Raw genomic sequence first — 20,243 nt, 5'->3', positions numbered from 1 at the left:
GCAAACAATTTTCTCTTTGAAACCAAGAATGAGAGTTGAGAGAAAAACAAAATGTTTTGAGACTTTCAAAAATCATATATCAAACATTCTGCCAACATAACAAACTATATGTAGGGAAAGGGGAATTAAGTAGCATTATAATGGCCATTAACCAACATAAATCCAATTTAATAATTGGATCATAACATTTGAAACGGTCGTACTTATTATCGAAATAGTATCAACGGTCATGAACTTAATACGCGATTAATTCGTACCGACCACAACGACCCGTTTCAAAATATCTGAGTGACCGAGAAGTCCGTATAAACCCGAAATGTTAATGAATTGGGACCGAAAACCACACGCGAGTGGTCCACACGCACCGAAACGGTGCATCACGAAAGGAGCTCACTAAAGAACACAAAAGGAGCTCCAATTCTCCAATGTTCAAATTAAGCTATCAAAGCTTAATTACTCAACTTTCGTGTAGCACGAAAGGAGCTCCACTCCAAATTCTCCAAAATAAGCTTTTTCAAATCTTATCACTTTGTAATGTGCTAGCAGCACATTACTTGAATTAAACTGTCGTGTTTTAAGCTCAAAGCTTAACAAAAACACATCTCGTGCTTAACGATTCATTAGCATAAAATGCTAATTAACTACTTGCTTAATTATCCTTTCGTCATTTGGACTTCTCTCAAATAGGTTCACCTTGAGAATCAATTTCTCATTCACCTATTACCCATTTTGAGCGTACATTATATCTAATTTTTCGTCTCACTACGAAGAACCCGAATCCACTTTTACCCGACCCAAATCAGAAGTGGACCTACATATATTTGCACCACAAAATAATCACTCAAAATGCCATTTTTAGCTAAAAATTCCAACATTAAATCCCTCATTTTAAAAAATTTTAACTAATTTAGGACATCTGTTAACTTAGGATCAAATTGGTAATTTTGCTATAGTCAAGAGATCATTTCGATAATTAATTTTTTGGAGGAAATGGTACATGTGATAACCGAAATGGTCCATTGACTATAGTAAAATTACCTGGTAATTAGGAGATGGAGAAATAAATAACATTTATCATGACATTAACAACTAAAATAAATCCATCTTTGTAACTTTCCTAACAGACAACCATTACTTTGGGAATTAATTCTAAAATTTAAAAATTAAAATTAATTCGTAATTAGTTCTGTAACATCAGAATTAATACCCAGAAAGACACTCCGAAGAGTAGTTTAAATGGTTCGAAACGTGAGTAGTTCGAAAGGTAACTATTTCGAATGGTACCTGGAAGGTTACATACGAGTAGTAACTATTCGGTATTTTGGTCAAATCGAACAGTCATGTACGAAAGGTGACAAAACCAAATGATGACTATTCGTTCAACGCGGACAGTGGCTCTGAGTTGGAAAAACATACGAAAATTTGACATAACTTAGTCTTACTACACAAGTCAAGCCTTGAGTTATTTGATCGAGATTTCAAGTCATCATAGCATGAGGATATTTTTGTGAGGCAAAATGAAGAGAAGAAGATTGAACAACACTCTTTCATGTGTCAAATATTTGTGCCATTGTGGTCTTGTTGATATAGGCAATTCAATGCAAAGGCAAAGCAAAAGATAGTAAGGTGGTATTTCTCGCCCAAATTGACGATGTCTCAGTATTTTGACCATATCTCAGCGTTGGAGTGTCCGAATCACGTGAATCTTATGCCATTGGAAAGCCAACTTGAAGGGCTACAACTTTGATAAAGACCATAAAGACTAAATTAAAGGTTTGAAGGTGAAAAATAGTCAAGAAGTTAGACAAACTGTGTAGGAAATATGACTCTGCCAGTGGGCACGGGTATAGGCACGCCCATGCCTCTACCCTTTCCTACAATCTAGTAGGCACTTGTTTCCTGGGCACGGGTTCGGCCGTGGGCGTGCCCGTACCCGTGCCCAGCCTTTGCAACACTTTTTAAGACCTTTTTGCTTTGTTTTAAGGGGATTTCTTCTACCCAAAAAACATATATTTCATTTTCCTCTCATTCCCTAGTTAGGTTTAGCTCTAAATAGCTTAGATTAGTGTAGATTTCTTGTTCCTTTTCACTTCCAAGCTCAAGAACACTTTGCAATCTTGGATTTCAAGGCTTCATTAGAGAAGTTTTCTATTTATCTCTTCCCTTTACTTTTCATTTATGCTTTCAATTATTCCTTTAAGATTGTGTATCTATTGTTATATTATGAGTAGCTAAGTGTTTTGAGACTAGGATTTTGCTTGATTTCTTGCTATTGATGCCTATATGAGTTGTATTGCATAAAAGAGATTATTTGGGTGTTATAGGGTTTGTTGTGTGATTTGGATTTGTTGTGAAATTGTGTATAATATTTAGATCCCTATTATATATTTTATTTGGAGTGTGTTTGTTGCTACGGTGGTAGAGCTTGTACACTAGCCACACATTCACACATTTGATGCCCAATATGAGAGTATTTCGGGTGTTAAGGAGAATTTATGCCTTGTTGTCTTGTTTGGGCAACCTTGGATTGAATTGCCATGAGAGTGGAGTTTAAGGTGAAGTTGCAAGTCCAAATAGCTACGATAGTGGCATTTGGACACTTTTGTGCATCTCACTTACCCTATGCTTTGTTTTAAATCCCTAATCCTTAGTACAATACTAGTAGTTGCACCCGTGCGGTGCACGGCAATATGTATACATATTATAATATATAGTATAATTGTCAAAAAAATAATTGGATAGTGAACTATTTAAAATTTATTAGACATTATTGAATACTCTTTGTATACGACATTTGTAGTCATATTTTTAGATTTTACATTTTCATCCCAAATAAGAATTTTTAATCCCTTAGGATTACTAACTCTTGACACTGCTACATACATTTGACCATGATTAAAAACCGGTCTCTTCAAAAACAAACCCACGTTGGATAGTGTCTGCCCCTGGCTTTTATTTATTGTCATTGCATATGACAACATCAGTGGAAATTGCTTCCTTTGAAACTTAAAAGGCAATCTTGGATTAGACGGTGTTAAGGACATCTTTGGAATTAAGACCTTTGTTCCCGCACTTGCCCCGCATAGTATTTGAGCTTCTAAAACATGATCTGCCAACTTTGAAATGATCATTCTTGTACCATTGCACAACCCCAATGAGTGATCAACATTCCTCAAAAGCATAACTCGTGAGCCAACTTTTAGAGTCAATGAGTGATTTGGAACACCTGAACACCTTAATCCATTTAAAAATTCCGGAGTGTGTAGATCAGCAAGCATGTCAACATTTGAATCAGATTTACAAACCGAATCCCAACTGAGATACGTCCTTCCTTCGGCATTATTATAGTCATTCATGTATTCATTTACTGCATCCACAATATCCAAACTTGGTGCCAAAATAGCACGATCTTTTAGATATTGAATATCACTGTGACCACTGCGGAACATAGGGAATATGCTATCAACAATTGTAGAAATTGGATCCTCAACACAAGTTAGCACAAATTCTTCAGGAATATTTATCTCACATTCTCCATGCAAAGAATCACCAATTGTTCCATCACCTATATTAGCAATCCACTTTGCAAATTCTTCAATCTCTTTAACTTCAGTATCTGATTACAATGACCTAAGCCTGAGATTCTTTGTTAGCCTAAATACTTTACAGCTTCTCCAAAGATATGATGCATTTATACTTGCTCTCACAATATCTTGCCTCATGCCCTTTGGAATGACTGGTAGAATCTGTCTGAAATCTCCACCTAACACCACGGTTTTCCCACCAAAAGTTATATCCAAGCTTTTTGGATTTTTGGCACGCATGATGTCTCTCATAGAACGGTCCAAAGCTTCAAAGAAAAATTTATGCATCATTGGTGCCTCATCCCAAATGATCAACTTACTTTGCATGATACACTGTGCCAAATGACTACTTTGGCTGATATTGCAAGTTGAATCTTCATTAACAGCTATTGGCATTGCAAATCTTGAATGTGCAGTTCTTCCTCCTGGTAGTAGAAGAGATGCTATGCAACTTGATGCCACATTTAAGACTATCTCACCCTTTAACCTTAAAGTAGAAGACAATGCTCTCCATAAGAATGTTTTTCTCGTTCCACCGTATCCATAAACAAAAAATAGGCCTCCCAGATTATTCTCAGCATCTTGCAATACATTGTCATATATAGCTCTTTGCTCTTCGGTGAGTTGTTGCACCAACTTATCATTCTCTTCCCTCATGACATTAATATCATATGCTAATTCCTCTTGTATCAACCGATTGGTGGTTCTAGCATGATTCTCTAAATCCGGTAATGGCATCGACTGAAAGTCTTTCAAACTCTTTCCCATAGCAGAAAGCATTATTTCTATCTCCCTAAGTGCGAATTTTTTTTTTCTCATCTTCAGATAAAATCAAATCTGTGATAGTATTATTAATCGCATATTATAAGTATGTGTATAAAAATAATTTGTACAACATGAAACTATAGAAACAAAATATTACCTGTAATTCCCAATTGTTCTCGAATCTTGAATTGTGCATCCTCAGACAAATAGTTCCACGCAGCTTCCCACACAACTTCTGGTTTTGCCATTGAGTTTGACATTAAGAGAGTGACAAACAATCTTCTCAAATTTACACATGTCGCCCATTGACTTGCTTTTTCTATAGCATGAACATATTCGTTGTCGTCGTTTACTAATCCTCTTGCAGAACACGCATCCCTAAAAGATTCGTATTGCACACCATCTACTTTTTTGATATCTAAATAACTTGTTGGCCCTTTCACTTTATTCAAAAGACATCTCAAATAAAATATCTCCTCTGTACTAGGTGGCACATAGAAAACTCTACCTATTGCAAATCCTCTTTTCCTTGGTTGCCATTTCCTAACATCTTTCTTCCATACAAATTTAGTTGGCATTTCAGCATATGTGAGTTCTCTGGCAGTAGGGTAGGTTTTATTTGCCTCAAACCACCATTCTAAGAACATGCTTTGTAATATTGTTGGACGGCTTAGTATGTTATCAACTGGATCATCATCTGCGAATACGACACTTTGTTGATTTGGCAAGTGAAAGCTTAATCGTTCAACGGATGGTGTCCTTAACTGTATATCAAATCCAAATAATCGCCAAGATGCTTCACACGGTGAATGTACCGACAATCATAGAACATACTTATTTCATCAACAACTTTCGGACAATCTTCATTGCTGTTGGTTTTGTAAAACTCTGCTATCACCCTGTCGTGCCCCTTGTTGACGTACTTGAACAAATACTTGATTGAACGGGACTGATTACACCATTCTACATTAATATGAGCCATATACTTCAACAACAAATGTCTATTGTGTGGTACTACTTACCTATTATCCAACTGAATACCATTGCGCATCACAGAACGACCATTGTCTCGTCTGCGATATATAGGATAACCATCTTCGTCCATAGTTGAGCAATTAACAAACTTCTTGGGAAAGTGTTTAGTACATTTACCATTCGCCATACATGGAGAAGTCAACCGTGCTCTCCCGCAAGGACCATGCATCATAAACTCCTCAACTACTTTGAAGTATTCTGGATCAGTTTCTTGATCAGGTAACTCAGCTGAAATGATATTGTCCAAATTTACCCCACTTTGTCCTCGATTGTTTTTATCTAGAAACAGAAGTATATGAGCATGCGGTAGGCCTCTTTTTTGGAACTTTATGGTATAGATCACTGTTAACATTGAAAAAGATAACAAATTTTAGAATAGAGAAAACTCTGTTAACCTTTTTCTGGTGTAAAAATGCATCATTAAAATAGTGGTTTTTTATTTACGTACCTCCAATGACTAGCCCAAATAAATTGTTCTTTCGGCATTCTGACAGTAAGGCGTCCAACTTCAGTTTGAATATTCGACATATTATGTCAGGACGATCTTCTGGTTTTAATTTTCTATAATTCAAGAAGCGTTGTACCTCAGGCCACTTGGGGTTGCAGGTGAATGTTATGAACAAATCTGGATATCCAACCCATCGACAGATCGCCATGGCGTCCTGGTAATTTTGTATCATGTATCTAGCACCACCCGTAAAACTCGAAGGCAATATTATTCTTTTTCCTTGAGTATTGGGGTCAAGTTCACCGCGTGTTAATGCATCATTCAAACAATTATATGATTCGCACCTCAAACTTTTCTGATGTGTCCTTATATATATTAACCTTCCGGACTCCACCATTGTATAGGCATCAACCAGAAATTGTTGGAAAAGCCTTTTTGAATGTAATAAAGTTGATACCTCCGAGATTCAAGACTGTATACGGTATGAAAAATATTCTCTAGGGCTTATCCTTTGACGTCCACCAGCTGTGTTTCCTTTTAATGTTGAGAAGGGAATGTCATCCCTGTAACTGTCCTCTCCATAAGGGAACAATAAAGGGTACTGCATTGGCAAGTAAGATGGATTTAATTCACTAATTCTTTTCAATAGACCACTCTTTGTTTCCACCAAAATGTCGCGTTCTCCAATATTGGTATCGATATCACCAACAATCAACGCAGCTACTTCTGAAACCTGTGGCAAATTGTATGTTCTCGCATCCTTTGATCTCTTGTCAAGAAATTTTATCTTAACCTCAGCCAGTGGATTCTTTTGTAGTTCATCTCGTGTCATGCGAAATGTTTTTACCAACACATTCTTGTCATCCAAAACTTGTTGAATAGCATTAACAATTTCCACATGGATGTCATTTTGTTGACCATCTTGCCTAAAAAGCGAATAGGTAAATAATCAGAACATGCCTTTAAATGAATAAAACTACTAAATTTGCATAAAATTTATAAATAAAAGCCTGCACACTTACCTTACAGAATTGACACGGTTGCCTAGTTCATTATTGGTATCATAGATATACAACTGTGCAAAATGAGGTTTTTTTCCGTCTATCGGCAAGAGACTACCAATGTAGTGGAAGTTTGGTCCATTTATACGGAAAATTGGTGGACCACCGGTTTTGTTGACGGTTCGGTCTATGTTACCCCCCATCGACGTGAAGCAGAACATATATTGTATGTTCTAATGTTGTGCAGGAATTGCTTGGTTTTTTCTCCTTCTCCAAAAAAAAAAAAAAAAAAAGATCATATATCGCTGGTGGTGGCATCATCGTTTGTGGCAGTTAAATCTTACCATTGTTGCAACAGAGGTTATATTTTGGTGGGCCGCGGTTATCTGTTTTGTGTGTCCTTTCTTCGTACCAAAAAAGCGCTCCACAGTGTTGACATGTTATAGTTGCATCACCAAGATCGTTGTATTCCACTAAGTTGATAATTGCAAACCCATTAGTTTCATTAAAACATATGAATTAGAAGAACGAATAATATTACACATACCAATATTGTAAGCAGTCATCTCTGAAACTTGAGACGTATTTGGTTGTTCAGGACATGATTTGTTCAAACTGGAAACTCTCACTGATGACTGCAAAAATAATGTAGCTTGGTTTGTGCACGATGACTGACCATTTGCACCGTCTCTGATATGTTGTTGTGTAATTGGTGACAATCCTACGTAGAATATAACAGATTAGTTTCCAAAAGCTTATACTGAATAATTCCTATGTATGTTGAGCCCAAACTGTTTTCTAAAAATACAACCCAAATCGAAACCCCAAAATGCAGCCCAAAACCCGACCCAAATACTAAAGCAATATGAATCGGGCAACCCCTCAATTCCACATAATCTGCCGATTCGTCTTCTCTCTACCTCCCTTGCTTTCGCTCTGGCGATTTCCGAATCGCAAGGGACACACTTGTCGTTCTTAATCTACTTTCCGTTTTGATATCTTCTACAGTTGCCGTTCTTAATCTACTTTCCGTTTTGATTAAGGATTATGTTTAGTCGTTGTTGTTCTGCACGTTAGGGTTGACTCTTATTACCGTTGTTGTTGTGTAAATTTTAGGTCTAAATTAGTGTTTTAGGGTTTATGTGTTCTTCGTCTGGTTCTTTCACAGCAGATCTGGAACTATTGTTAAGAGTTGGCGAAATCAGAGGAAGGATGTCGACTAAGCTAAGTAACTGATCCCTAATTATATTCGTCAAATATTGTGTATAATTCCTCTTGTATTTCATTAGCTATCTATGATTTAGTCTCATAAAACTTCTAGATGATATGCTCCTATGATGCTATATTTGTATTAGGGTTTTGGTATAATTGAGTAGAGTAGGGTTTTAGGGTTTTCGTATGTTAGCATATTGTACACATTTGTATATGTTTTTTGGTATAAAAAGAATTTTTTTTCCCTGGAATGAGCTAGGGTTGTAACTAATTTCACTAATCTTTAATTTTCAATGGTGCTGTTTTGATGTCTATATCTCAAGTATACAGATGAGAAGGTTAGCATGACACAATACAGGTAAATAGCATATGAAAATGTCTGCAGTTAAGTACAATCATTGAGGTAAGCTTTAAATTAAAGTTTTGATATTGTAGCCAATACCTTTGTTGTCGATTATCTTCTTCCTTTTGCTGCCTATTATTGTAGAAGAAAATATTTTCCTCATTTCAAATGTTTTTGTGTATGTTCCAATTTTGGTTTGTGATTGTAGTTGTGGTATGATAGATTTGCTACCAATTGAATGCTTTTTTGTGTGTTTATCATTAATGTTTGGACATGCACTACAATGATTATGACTCTTCAGTTTTTTTTAGAAAACAACAATGCCAAATACTTTTCAGAACACTTGAATACACATGTTCCCCCTTATATTTTTTATATTGTTCTTTTTACATTGGTTACTAACACTGTTTTTTAGGCTTTGGCAAATGATGAATCTTTATTTCTGATGCCCATATTTAATCACTAACATAGATTTTTAATACATGCTTAGGTTATAATTGTGTAGGCAGATTTGCGTGGAAATCCAGAATGCCATATACTTGATCTTTATACATTTGTTAGAAATATTTTTTTACCACCTACGGGTAATCTGGAATCTTTATTGTTAGTGTTTTATTTTGTTCAAAACCCCAACATATAATTGGCAATATTATTATGGCAAATTAATATAAGGTTTAGCTTGGTGTCTGTTTACTCTTACAGAAGACTGATTGATCAGGTTTATCAACAGACGCACTGACACTGAAGATCTGTTAAAGGGAGATATTTCAAGAAAATACTGAAAGGCTTCAATCGAATGAGTCAAGGACAACCTAACAGAACACAGTACAAAAGTGGAAACTCCTCATATCAGAAAACATAACCATCCTCCTTCACACAGAACAGCCAGTCCCAGACTGGCCGAACAAGGCAAATCAGAAATACGCCAACAGACACAGTTAGAACTCTAAACCGATCAGTACAATGTCGAGAGTGTGAAGGATTCAGACATATACAATCTGAGCTGAGTGTGCAACATATCTCAAAGGAAGAAAGCTATGTCTGTGGCGACCCTAAGTGGTGATGAAGAGGAAGCAGCAAATGACCAGTCTGATGATAATGTGGGAAATTTTGTAGCCTTCTTCACAGATACAGAAAATCAATTAGAAGATAATGAAACCGATGAAGAATCGTACATAACATCAGATGATTTTGAAGAGAGACATATTCAACTAGAAATGGAATTTGCTAAACTAGTTGGAAGTTGGGAACAACTGGTGAAAATCAACAAGAATCTGAATGAAGATATGAAGCAGCGAGATGAACTCCTGAAGAAACTAAACACTGAACTAGTCACAAAAGAAGATCTTATTACTCATATAAGATCTCGAGAGGGAAAGCTGATAAAAGAAGTGGAGGACCTGAAGAAGAACATCAAGATGATGGATACCACTTCTACCTTAGACAAAATTCTGGATTCTGGTCGAAATCCAAATGATAAAAAGGGACTCGGGTTTGAACGAGGACAGTCCTTGAAGACAGCCCTTGTGTTTATCAAAGAAGGTACATCAGTTGGCAACTCAGTTCACAGTTATGAACAAGGTCAATCATCACGGTCAATTCAGTCAAATCAGAAAGGCACCATGCACACTCGGATTACTGAGACTGAGTCTGGCAGAGTCAAATTTCAATCTCAGTACTTAAGGTTCAAGACTAAGTTTGTAAAAGTTAGACAATATGTACCCATTTGTCACTACTGTCAAACAAAACGACACACCCGACCTGAATGTTACTTCTTCTACAGAGATCAGAGGAAGGAGAAATATTAGAACAAGTCTATTACTCCCTTCACTGTCAAACAAAACGACACACCCGACCTGAATGTTACTTCTTCTACAGAGATCAGAGGAAGGAGAAATATTAGAATAAGTCTATTACTCCCTTCACAAGACAGGTTTGGGTCAGGAAATCAGAAGTAATATGCTATCCCACAATCGTTTTGACCGCCTCTATGACTGAAGCAAGAATGTATTTCGACAGTGGATGTTCCAGACATATGACTGGGAATGTAAAGTGTCTCATGGCTGTTCAACCTAGCAGTGGATCAGTTACGTATGGGGACGGATAAAAAGGAAAGATAGTTGGAAAAGGTACCCTAAATGTGCCAGGGTTGCCACATCTGGACGAAGTTCTCTTAGTCAGTGGCCTGAAAGCAAATCTTATTAGCATCAGTCAGCGGTGTGATCAGAATTGGAATGTGTGCTTCAATCGAGACTACTGCAGAGCCAGTGATAAAGCAGATCAAGTTGTAATGGAAGGAACACGCTCTTCTGACAATTGTTATGTTCTGTCAAACACTAGTACAGATCTATACATCCGCTACCTTTGTAAAGGGTTATCCGCTACCCTTGTACAAGGGTAGCGGATACTAGGGTCGCTGAAAACCCTAAGCTTTCCGCTACCCTTGGTAAAGGTAGCGGAAAGTAAAGCATTCGCTACCCTTCTTTAAACAGAAGGGTAGCGAATACCATTAATTTATTATATTTTTTAAAACAATCCGCTACCCTCCTTTCTAAGAAAGGTAGCGGATTTTTTTTTTAAATTAAAAAAAAATCATTATTATATTTAAATTTTCTAATTTTTTTATAATCCTATACAGAATTCATACACTACATATCAACATAATATTAACCATCAACACAATATTAACAACAAACCATCAAAACACAATATTATCAACATACTATATTATAAATACAATATTATCAATATGCAAGCTCATACATGCTGATGGCTATGGCGTTAATCCTTGATGAGTATACCTGCCTAACTTTCTGACTTTGATATTTATATGAGCTAATAATGGATGAACTTGAAAAGCTACATTGCGATGTCTCCAAGCTTCTTCTAATGCCCCTCACCATATCTTTTGGCATGGCTATAGTGTATGTTACCACATCAAAGTCTGGGGCCTATCAAGGTAATGATCTATTATCAGTAAATTTGCGATTGAAGCTGAAAGGAGAAAGCATTTGCATAATGACCTAAGAAAGAACTGATCAAGAAAGTCTATTGAACAAAATAAAACACTCCATAAAAATTTGCACCTACATTATTTGTCTTACCTTTAAATGTTTTTATCTGGCTTTCTTTGATAGTGCCCTTAAATATTTGTCTTACCTTTATTTGTCTTACATTATTTGTCCGAACATTTCTTTTTTCAACAACATCTGATGGGGAGAAGAGATCGATACCATTCAATCCCAAAATTTTGTGTATCTACACGAACAGGGGAACTAGTAACCTTCACCACCACAACTTATTATCATTGAAAGATTAAAGTGAAAAATAGTCATTTACTTTCGTGCTACTGTGAATAACAAACTCAATCTGCTTAAAGTTTTCAAAAAAAAAAAAAAAAAAAAAAAAAAAAAACTCAATCTGCTTAAATGGTCAAGGACACATACTATTAATTAGTGGATTTCCTTACCCCATTATTCAACAGATTAAAGCAGTGCTATAGACACAGTACTGCTATCACTAAAGACCAACAAACATTTAATGAAAAATGAACCCCTCCAAGGATTATCATATAGCAAACCAATTGAGATTAACAGCTTTACCAAGATAAACATTGAATATGATGAAGAAGATTAACCTTTAGAAAAGAGTCAACATTAGAATAAGGCATGTATCTCCCACTGCTTTTCCGGGAATCAAGTGGTTTATACTTTAAACGTCTAAGCTCTAGACACTTTGCAAACAACATATTCCATACTACTTTAGAGACCTCAAACCTGCAACAAGTCAAACAAACATAACTATTATTTGATAGAAGAAAAAAAGTTATATTACAATATTTTTTTTTAAATGATGATATCAAAAGTAGAAGAAAGCTTCCCTTTCATGAAAAAAAAAAAAAAAGATTACAAATCAACACAATACTAATCTGCTATATTTCTTCTTTTGTCACATGACTGCATACATGTAATCAAAATGAGAGCTGAGAGATAACTTCAATCAGTTACAATCAAATGTAGATATTACAATAAAGGAATAGGAAACGTAAATCACTCCTATCTAATAGGCTAGCTATAGCCAACTAACCTATCACCACACAATTATTAACTATAATTATAACAAATACAATATGAAAATAATAACATTACTAACAATCAATACCTATATCTATCTATCTACACACACCCAAAGAAATAGATCCTAACTCCAGACAATCATGTCAGAAGAACTACTTTACATAAATTATCAATAAGTGTAGAGCATAACCTGAAATATGGACAGAAGAATGACAGGATGGAACAAGAATGAGCATAGAAATGTAAAATAATTCCAAAATGATGGTGAAAATTCAAAACAAAAATATCAGTGATGTACTTACAGCAAGACACCTGTAACCATTGAAGCAATAAATGTTCCGAATATGACAAATGTCACAATTGCTTCAAAGTTTGAAAAGAACAATTTCTGAAAATTGCATATATGATATAGTGAGATAATACAGTCACATCTTATCTTATATTATAAAATAAAATTAAAATGATCCATTTTATCATTTAGATAAAGAAGCTAGAAAATATAAGGCTATATGATATATGTGAGATAATACATTAATGCTTGTTTCAGTAGCTGAAATGTTAGCCAAGTCACCTACAATTAGACCTGCATTTCAATAAAAAGAGTATAAGAAGTATATAATCAGTACATGATACTGCTTTATTTCTTAATAGTGGTACACTATCATCTACTATCTCAAAGTAATTACTAATGCATATTACGCAGTTCTGTACCGTGCAAACAAATAACTGTACCAGAACAACCAATCAAAATTATCGGCAAAGCAACCTGTATGCTCCAGATTCCAAAATACAACCCATCAATCTATTTCTATAAATATTCAATACCATCTGCATCGTTGAGCTGCTCAACCTCCTCTGTCTGCATTTTTTCAATAGCACAAAACTGGACAGAATCAATTCCAATGGCGCAACATCAAACAGAGGACCACCAAGCAACATGGACCAAGCATTCTCCAGTAGCTTCAACCTCTTCTGTAGCCATTCGAAGATCATTTATCAAGCCAAAGCTGCAACAGCCCTTCACTTTAAAAGTTTCAGGCTGCTGCTGCTTTCAGAAGGCATCTAGCATCCCAGAAATCAAGTACTAATATGGCCATAATTCTGCCAAAAAACTTCCACACAAAATTCCTACAAGTCCATGACTCCACCATCCTTCCTTATTCACACATTTCAAACAGTAACAACTCCTCCCTATAATAGTTTGGAGCTGCTACTGCCTAGATATCACTTCCCAAGATGTGATCAGCCTACAGAAATGCAAATTTCCTTACAGCCATTCTGCCATTTCTCAGTTCATCTTTCCAGAACAAAAGCAGTAGAAGCTATGCATCAATCAAAAGCAACTCAAAATTCTAAAGCAGAACCAGCTCAAACTGCAGAATAAAACTATTTAGAACATCATATTACCCCCTGATTCAAGCACATGTTACCTACTACAGAAATGGGAGCCACTCATAGGCAAATCAATCATCAAAATTCGTTGCAAGCTCATTACTTATGTTGCACCATCCAACAAAGAAGAGGTATCGTTCTCAGAAGCAATAGCAGCCCTCCCTAACAACTGTAAATACCATTAATTTATAGCTCCAACATCATGCTCATAGCTCAAATATTGAAATCAATGCTCATATTCAAACATACTCAGGGCCATTATCAAGAGGCATCCTCTCCCAGAGTGGGATCAACCTCCTTGCAGCACCAACCTTCTACATTAAAAGTTTTAGGTTGCTGATGCTGTTTTTAGCTACAGAACCTGCCTTCATTTTTAGGATTTTATGCTACTGCATTTTAAACAACTATATGCACAATTCTCACTTTCAATCAGCAAGCAAAACAAGAGAGTAACAGTCACTCCCTGAGACAATTCAGAGATATTACTTTTATTCCCAAACCTGAGATGCAATTCAATCCCAGTTGCCAGCCACCCCACCCCCCCCCAAAGTACCCTTCAGACCACTTACACAGAAATTTCCCCACAGATGGCCTATGCTGCAATCCACGTCCCACTATCAATACCCAAGCAAACCCCCAATGGAGTACAAAAAAAATTACCTGCACGTACAGTTCGGCAGACCAGCTGCCGACGGTGGAAGTCACAGAAGCAGCTATGGCGGCGGCTGAGGAGAACTGTAGCGGAGGCAGCGTCGTGCGTGGCTGATGAGAGAGGGGTTGGAGTCCTTAGCTTGGTGGCGGCGGCGGATTTTGATCGAGGTTGAGGGAGTCGTGGTGAGAGAGGCGGTGTCAGCGGCGTCGTAGGAGGATGAGGGAGGCGGTGTCGACGGCGGAGGTGTGATCTGTGGTGAGGAGCGCAGTGACGGCGGAGGCAAGAAGAGGCATTGATGAGGCCTTATCGACGGTGGAGGTCTGTGATGAGGCGTTGAGGAGAGGTGAGATCTGAGAGCGAGCGCAGCTAGGTCTAAGAGCGAGATGTGGTTTTTTTTTCTGTGATCATTTTTTTAAATTTTTTTTAAAATATTTGTTTCCAAATCTAGTTTTCGCTGCCCTTTCTACGAGCAAGAGCAGGGGAAAGTATATTCCCTTGGAAAACCGCTACCCTTTAAAAAAAAAAAAAAGGTAGCGGTTTCTTATTCATTTATTTACAAGTATGCCACCGCCCCTTTCTTTTTTAGCAATACACTACCCTTATTTAAAGAAGGGTAGCCTAATGTCATATTTCTTTGCTCCATTTTGTACTAGTGAAATGAAACTACTTGTCTAATATCTAAAACAGACGAGTCAAAACTGTGGCATCGACGATTGGGACACAAAAACTTTAGAGATATGGACAATATGATCAAATTAGATGTTGTACGTGGGATACCTAAGCTCAAAATAGAACAGGAAGGAGTTTGTGGTGCGTGTGCCATTTGGAAGCAAATAAGAGCTCCTCACAAAGCAGTAAGGATAATCACTACTGAGAGATGTCTAGAACTGGTTCATATAGACCTTATGGGACCAACTCAGACTGAAAGCATTGGCGGAAAGAAATACATCTTTGTGTGTGTGGATGATTTCTCTCGTTTCAGTTGGGTATATTTTCTGAGAGAAAAATCTGAGGCATTTAATGCCTTCAAAACTCTATGCATAAGAGTACAAAATGAAAAGGACGAGCGCATTATAAAAATCCAAAGGCTGAGAAGTGATCATGGAAAAGAATTTGAGAACTCCTTATACTCAGATTTCTGTTCAGAAAATGGGATAGCTCATGAGTTCTCTGCTCCTCGAACAGCACAACAGAATGGTGTTATGGAAAGAAAAAACCGGACCTTACATGAAATAGCAAGAGTAATGTTACACGCATCACATCTGCCACAATGTTTCTGGGCTGAAGCAGTGCACACAGCGTGTCATACAGTCAATAGAGTCTATCTCAGACCAGGTACGTCTCAGACACCATATGAAATATGGAAAGGAAAGAACCCAAACTTGAAGTACTTCCATGTGTTTGGAACAAGATGTTATGTTCTAATTGATAGGGAACAAAGAGGAAAATTTGAACCCAAGAGTGATGAGGGCATCTTTCTTGGCATCTTATAGGATTTACAACAAAAGAACTCAATTAGTCATGGAATCAGTGAATGTTGTTATAGATGATAATCCAGAAGAAGCAAATGAAACATTTGTGATTGATCCAGAGACAGATCTCCCTATCAGTGATTCGTCAAAAACATCTGATGAAATCAAACTGTCTGACACACATGATTCGTCAGAAGAAGATAAAGATAGCCCTGAACAGGAAAATTCACTCTCGGATGGTGATGGTAAGAATAATCCCACCAGAACTCAGAAAAATCATCTATCAGACAACATAATTGGTAATCCAACAGATGGAATGCACACCAGAAGTCGGATGAGAAGCAATCTGATAGAAATAGCCGGCTTTGCCTGTTACACCTCCAAAATAGAGCCAAAAAATGTGAAGGAAGCCTTGCAGGATGACTTATGGGTTAAGGAAATGCAAGAGGAGCTACATCAGTTTGAACGAAATCATGTATGGGATCTGGTATCAAGACCTGAACATGTTAACGTAATCGGAACAAAGTGGATCTTTAAAAATAAAACTGATGAAGTAGGTAATATTGCAAGAAATAAGGCTCGGTTAGTTGCTCAATGATATACCCAAATAGAGGGAATTGACTATGATGAAACGTTTGCTCCTGTTGCAAGACTGGAGTCAATCAGAATCTTATTGGCGGTAGCTTGTATTCTGGGATTCACACTGTTTCATATGGATGTCAATACAGCATTCTTGAATGGCTATCTGCATGAAGATATTTATGTGGCACAACCTAAAGGATTAGAAGATCCAGTTCATCCAACTCATGTCTACAAGCTCAGAAAAGCTCTCTATGAGCTCAAACAAGCTCCAAGGGCATGGTATAAACGTCTGACACAGTATTTGTTGCATCATGGGTATAATCGAGGGAGTGTCAACAAAACCTTGTTTGTTAAACCCACTGGTAGTCATGTTACTATAGCTCAGATTTATGTCGATGATATTGTTTTTGGATCTACTCTACAGAAATATACTGATGACTTAGTGAAAGTCATGAAAGAAGAATTTGAAATGTCCATTGTTGGTCAACTGACTTACTTTCTAGGACTTCAAGTTAAACAAAGTCCTAAAGGATACTTTATCTCACAAGAAAAGTATGCTAAGAATTTGGTTAAGAAGTTCGATCTGGAATCATGCAAAACACCCAGGACTCCTATTTCCACCTCCACAAAGATATCAAAAGATGATACTGGTCCATCAGTTGATATCACAGTCTATCGAAGTCTGATTGGAAGTCTGCTCTATTTAACCGCCAGTCGACCAGATATAATGTTCAGTGTTGGGATGTGTGCAAGATATCAATCTGATCCCAAAGAGTCACATTTGATAGCTGCTAAATGGATCTTGAAATATATCAAGGGTATAGTTCAATATGGGATATGGTATTCCAAGGACAGTGAACTCAGTCTGATTGCATACTGTGATGCTGATTGGGCAGGAAATATTGATGACAGAAAAAGTACATCAGGTGGATGCTTCTTTGTTGGTAAGAATTTAGTATCATGGCTAAGCAAGAAACAGAATTCAATCTCTCTAAGTACAGCTGAGGCAGAATATATAGCAGCTGGAGGATGTTGCACTCAACTGGTCTGGATGAAGCAAATGCTTCTAGATTATGGTCTCACTCAAAGGACTATGACACTTTACTGTGACAATGTCAGTGCAATAAACATTTCAAAGAATCCAGTTCAACATTCCAGGACTAAGCATATTGATATAAGGCATCACTATATCAAAGATTTGGTATAATCAAAGGAGATAGAGTTGGAATATATTCAAACAGATAAGCAATTGGCTGACATACTGACTAAGCCTCTAGATGCAAATCGATTTGAGATTCTCAGATCTACTCTGGGGATCTGCAGGATTGATCAGTAAGGCAGAACGGTAACACAGAAGGAGAGAGTATGATGTTCTCAATCTCGGGTCAAAATTACATCTTTGACTTCCTTTTTAATCTCTCTTATGTTTTTGTTAAGATAATATCTTAACCTTGATTACCAAAATTAAATTGTCCCATTCAAATTTCAAATCTTCCGTTTCATCCCTAAAAAGGAGTTATACCGTTGCGTCAATCACATCACAGCTGCATGCATTCTGACAGCCGCATTGAATAGTGTTCATCACCCTCGGGATTATATATTTCATCTGATCAATATTAGTGGATGAAGAGTTCTAAACACTACTTTGTTCTCTGTTAATCCTCTACTGGTTCTCTGCCTAGGGTTTTCCATTCTCTTCCCCAAATCTCACAAATATGGCCGATGCAGTAAGGAATATCATTATCAAGTTGGGAAGGAAAGTCCACACACCAGTAAACGCAACGAAGCATGTGAAAACTCTCCTCCAACTCGCAATGAAGAAGAAGTTGAAACTGGACTCTGCTCTCCGCGATGAGATCATAGTCACGGTGATTTCAGACTACCCTGAGTTCTATGCGGACTGGTCGGATGATGATACAAGCGATCTTCTGATGCTGGCCTCAGAAGCAAGTGACGATGTTAGCCCTGCCTCCATTGCTGAACCTGAAGATGGAAACCGAGCTGGGACTTTCCTCCAATATTTTGCCCAAAGAGCTCTGGAATCGGAAGAAGTCTCGCGTCGAATGGCAGAAGCTCGTCCTCTCTACTTTCAAGCTGCACAGGACGAGGCCAAACATCGTCTTGAGATTCTGCGAAACAAGTCCAATACTTCTGAAACTCCTATTAAGATTTCCCCTGATAAACCTGCTAAATTACTTTCTGATGATATTGAGTCTGCTCTGCCTGTCGCAAAACCTGATACTGAAAATACGCTACTGTCTGCTAAGTCCTCTATGTCTAATGATCCACACCAGTTATCTTCTGAAATGGTTAAGTCTGCAAAAGTTGTTCTTGACATTGAGTCGGAAGAAAAAGTTCAAAAATCTAATAAGGTAGATAATTTGAGTCTGGTTGTTTATTCTGTTGATATTGTGCGATCTACACTTTCTGTTGGTCCTGTGTTTGATGTTGTTAAGTCCACTATTGAGGTTTGCCAAGTTGATGATTCACATAAGGTATCCGCTGAGATTGAAGCTGAAAAATCTATAAGCCCTCGTCCATCTGATTCGATTGATGGTGTTCATGTCTATACATCCACTACCTTGGCTGAGAGTCTTGATCACATTCGACACTTTGCGGGTTTACCCTCTACCTCTGTGCCTGAACCATACAGGGTCATTCATCCTGCTGATCCTTCTGTGCCGATAGACAGTGATGATGAGAAAATTCTGGCTGAAGTATACGGTCCACAAGCCCCATCCTCTGGTCCCATTGGGTCCCTTACAGTGGAATAGACAGCACATCCAGATTCCACTACCTTCAGAATTAGAGAAGTCTCCAAACTTCTTGCATCTTCATCTGCTCCTGTGTCTAAGACAAACAACTCTGTTTCTCCGAGCCCTACTGATCATTCTCCTGCTAGAGAAACAAGGAAATCAAAACACAAAGGTAACCCAGAAAGAGTAGTTGTGGAAACTGGTGATGATAATATTGAAACTGTTCAACCAGAGAAAAGACGAAGATCAGCCGAGTCAGTGCAGGCTGAGAGTGTCCCACCAGTCCAGCAAGTGTTTAAAACCTTGAGATCGTCAGTCAAGAATAAGGCTCATGCAACTGTTTCAACCATTGCTACTAGGAAAATGAAAGCTACAACCCGGTCAAGAGGAATGAGTGTCACTCCTGATGTACAAGCTGCGTCTGACAGTCCTGACACCTCCATTTACAAGCCACAGTTTGTTTCTGCAACAGCTCAAGGCAAGTGGTCTACTATGGTGAGACGAGAGCTTATTGTTCAGAGATCAGTTGATGAGAATCAATTGAATTCTGTCTGTGATATTTTACCCTTGCTGAGTGAGGTTGGCCTACTAAAGACTGTAACATCCATTTGTCCCTAGTCGAAGCTGTTGACCTACGAGTTTTACTGCAATCTGAATGAAGAAATTGACAACCTTACTGGGACACGATGCTAGCAGATTTTCATCATAGAGCAGTGGTATGTGTTCGGCCCAGACATGATTAATGACTACTATGGCTTGAAGACTGTCGACGAAGAAAAAATTACAGACTGGGATTTGGTTGCAAGAACTCTCACTGGTGGTCAGACTCCAATATGGCCTACAGGTGATCCTGACACCCTGTCAAGCTCGGTGTTTACCTCCAAGTATGTTATCCTGCACCGTATTGCTATGCACAATTGGCTCC

The 20,243-nt window shown here is 37.6% G+C and overlaps 2 protein-coding genes across 2 annotated transcripts; both read right to left on the bottom strand.

Annotated features, from left to right (window-relative positions):
- Nucleotides 1-2,750: 2,750 nt before the first annotated feature.
- Nucleotides 2,751-4,364, bottom strand: LOC109189834 (ATP-dependent DNA helicase pif1-like). The gene is made up of 2 exons (XM_019340461.1): nucleotides 3,698-4,364; nucleotides 2,751-3,616 (listed from the first exon to the last, which is right to left on the bottom strand). The coding sequence occupies exons 1-2, from the start codon at nucleotides 4,362-4,364 to the stop codon at nucleotides 2,751-2,753; spliced, it is 1,533 nt and encodes a 510-aa protein (XP_019196006.1).
- Nucleotides 4,365-6,298: 1,934 nt separating this feature from the next.
- On the bottom strand, nucleotides 6,299-6,664 carry LOC109189833. The gene has a single exon (XM_019340460.1). The coding sequence runs from the start codon at nucleotides 6,662-6,664 to the stop codon at nucleotides 6,299-6,301; it is 366 nt and encodes a 121-aa protein (XP_019196005.1).
- Between the last annotated feature and the right edge of the window lie 13,579 nt (nucleotides 6,665-20,243).

Source organism: Ipomoea nil, unplaced genomic scaffold, assembly GCF_001879475.1.
Source record: "Ipomoea nil cultivar Tokyo-kokei standard unplaced genomic scaffold, Asagao_1.1 scaffold1564, whole genome shotgun sequence".
NCBI classification, from domain to species: Eukaryota; Viridiplantae; Streptophyta; class Magnoliopsida; order Solanales; family Convolvulaceae; genus Ipomoea; species Ipomoea nil.
Note: the sequence above shows the minus strand (reverse complement) of the source record. Positions and strands in the feature narration are given on the sequence as shown.

Coding starts and splice junctions, on each gene's coding strand:
- LOC109189834 (XM_019340461.1), bottom strand. CDS start 4,364: ATGCTTTCTGCTATGGGAAAGAGTTTGAAAGACTTTCAGTCGATGCCA. Junction 3,617..3,697: donor GCAAGATATTGTGAGAGCAA/GTATAAATGCAT, acceptor CATTGTAATCAG/ATACTGAAGTTAAAGAGATT.
- LOC109189833 (XM_019340460.1), bottom strand. CDS start 6,664: ATGACACGAGATGAACTACAAAAGAATCCACTGGCTGAGGTTAAGATA.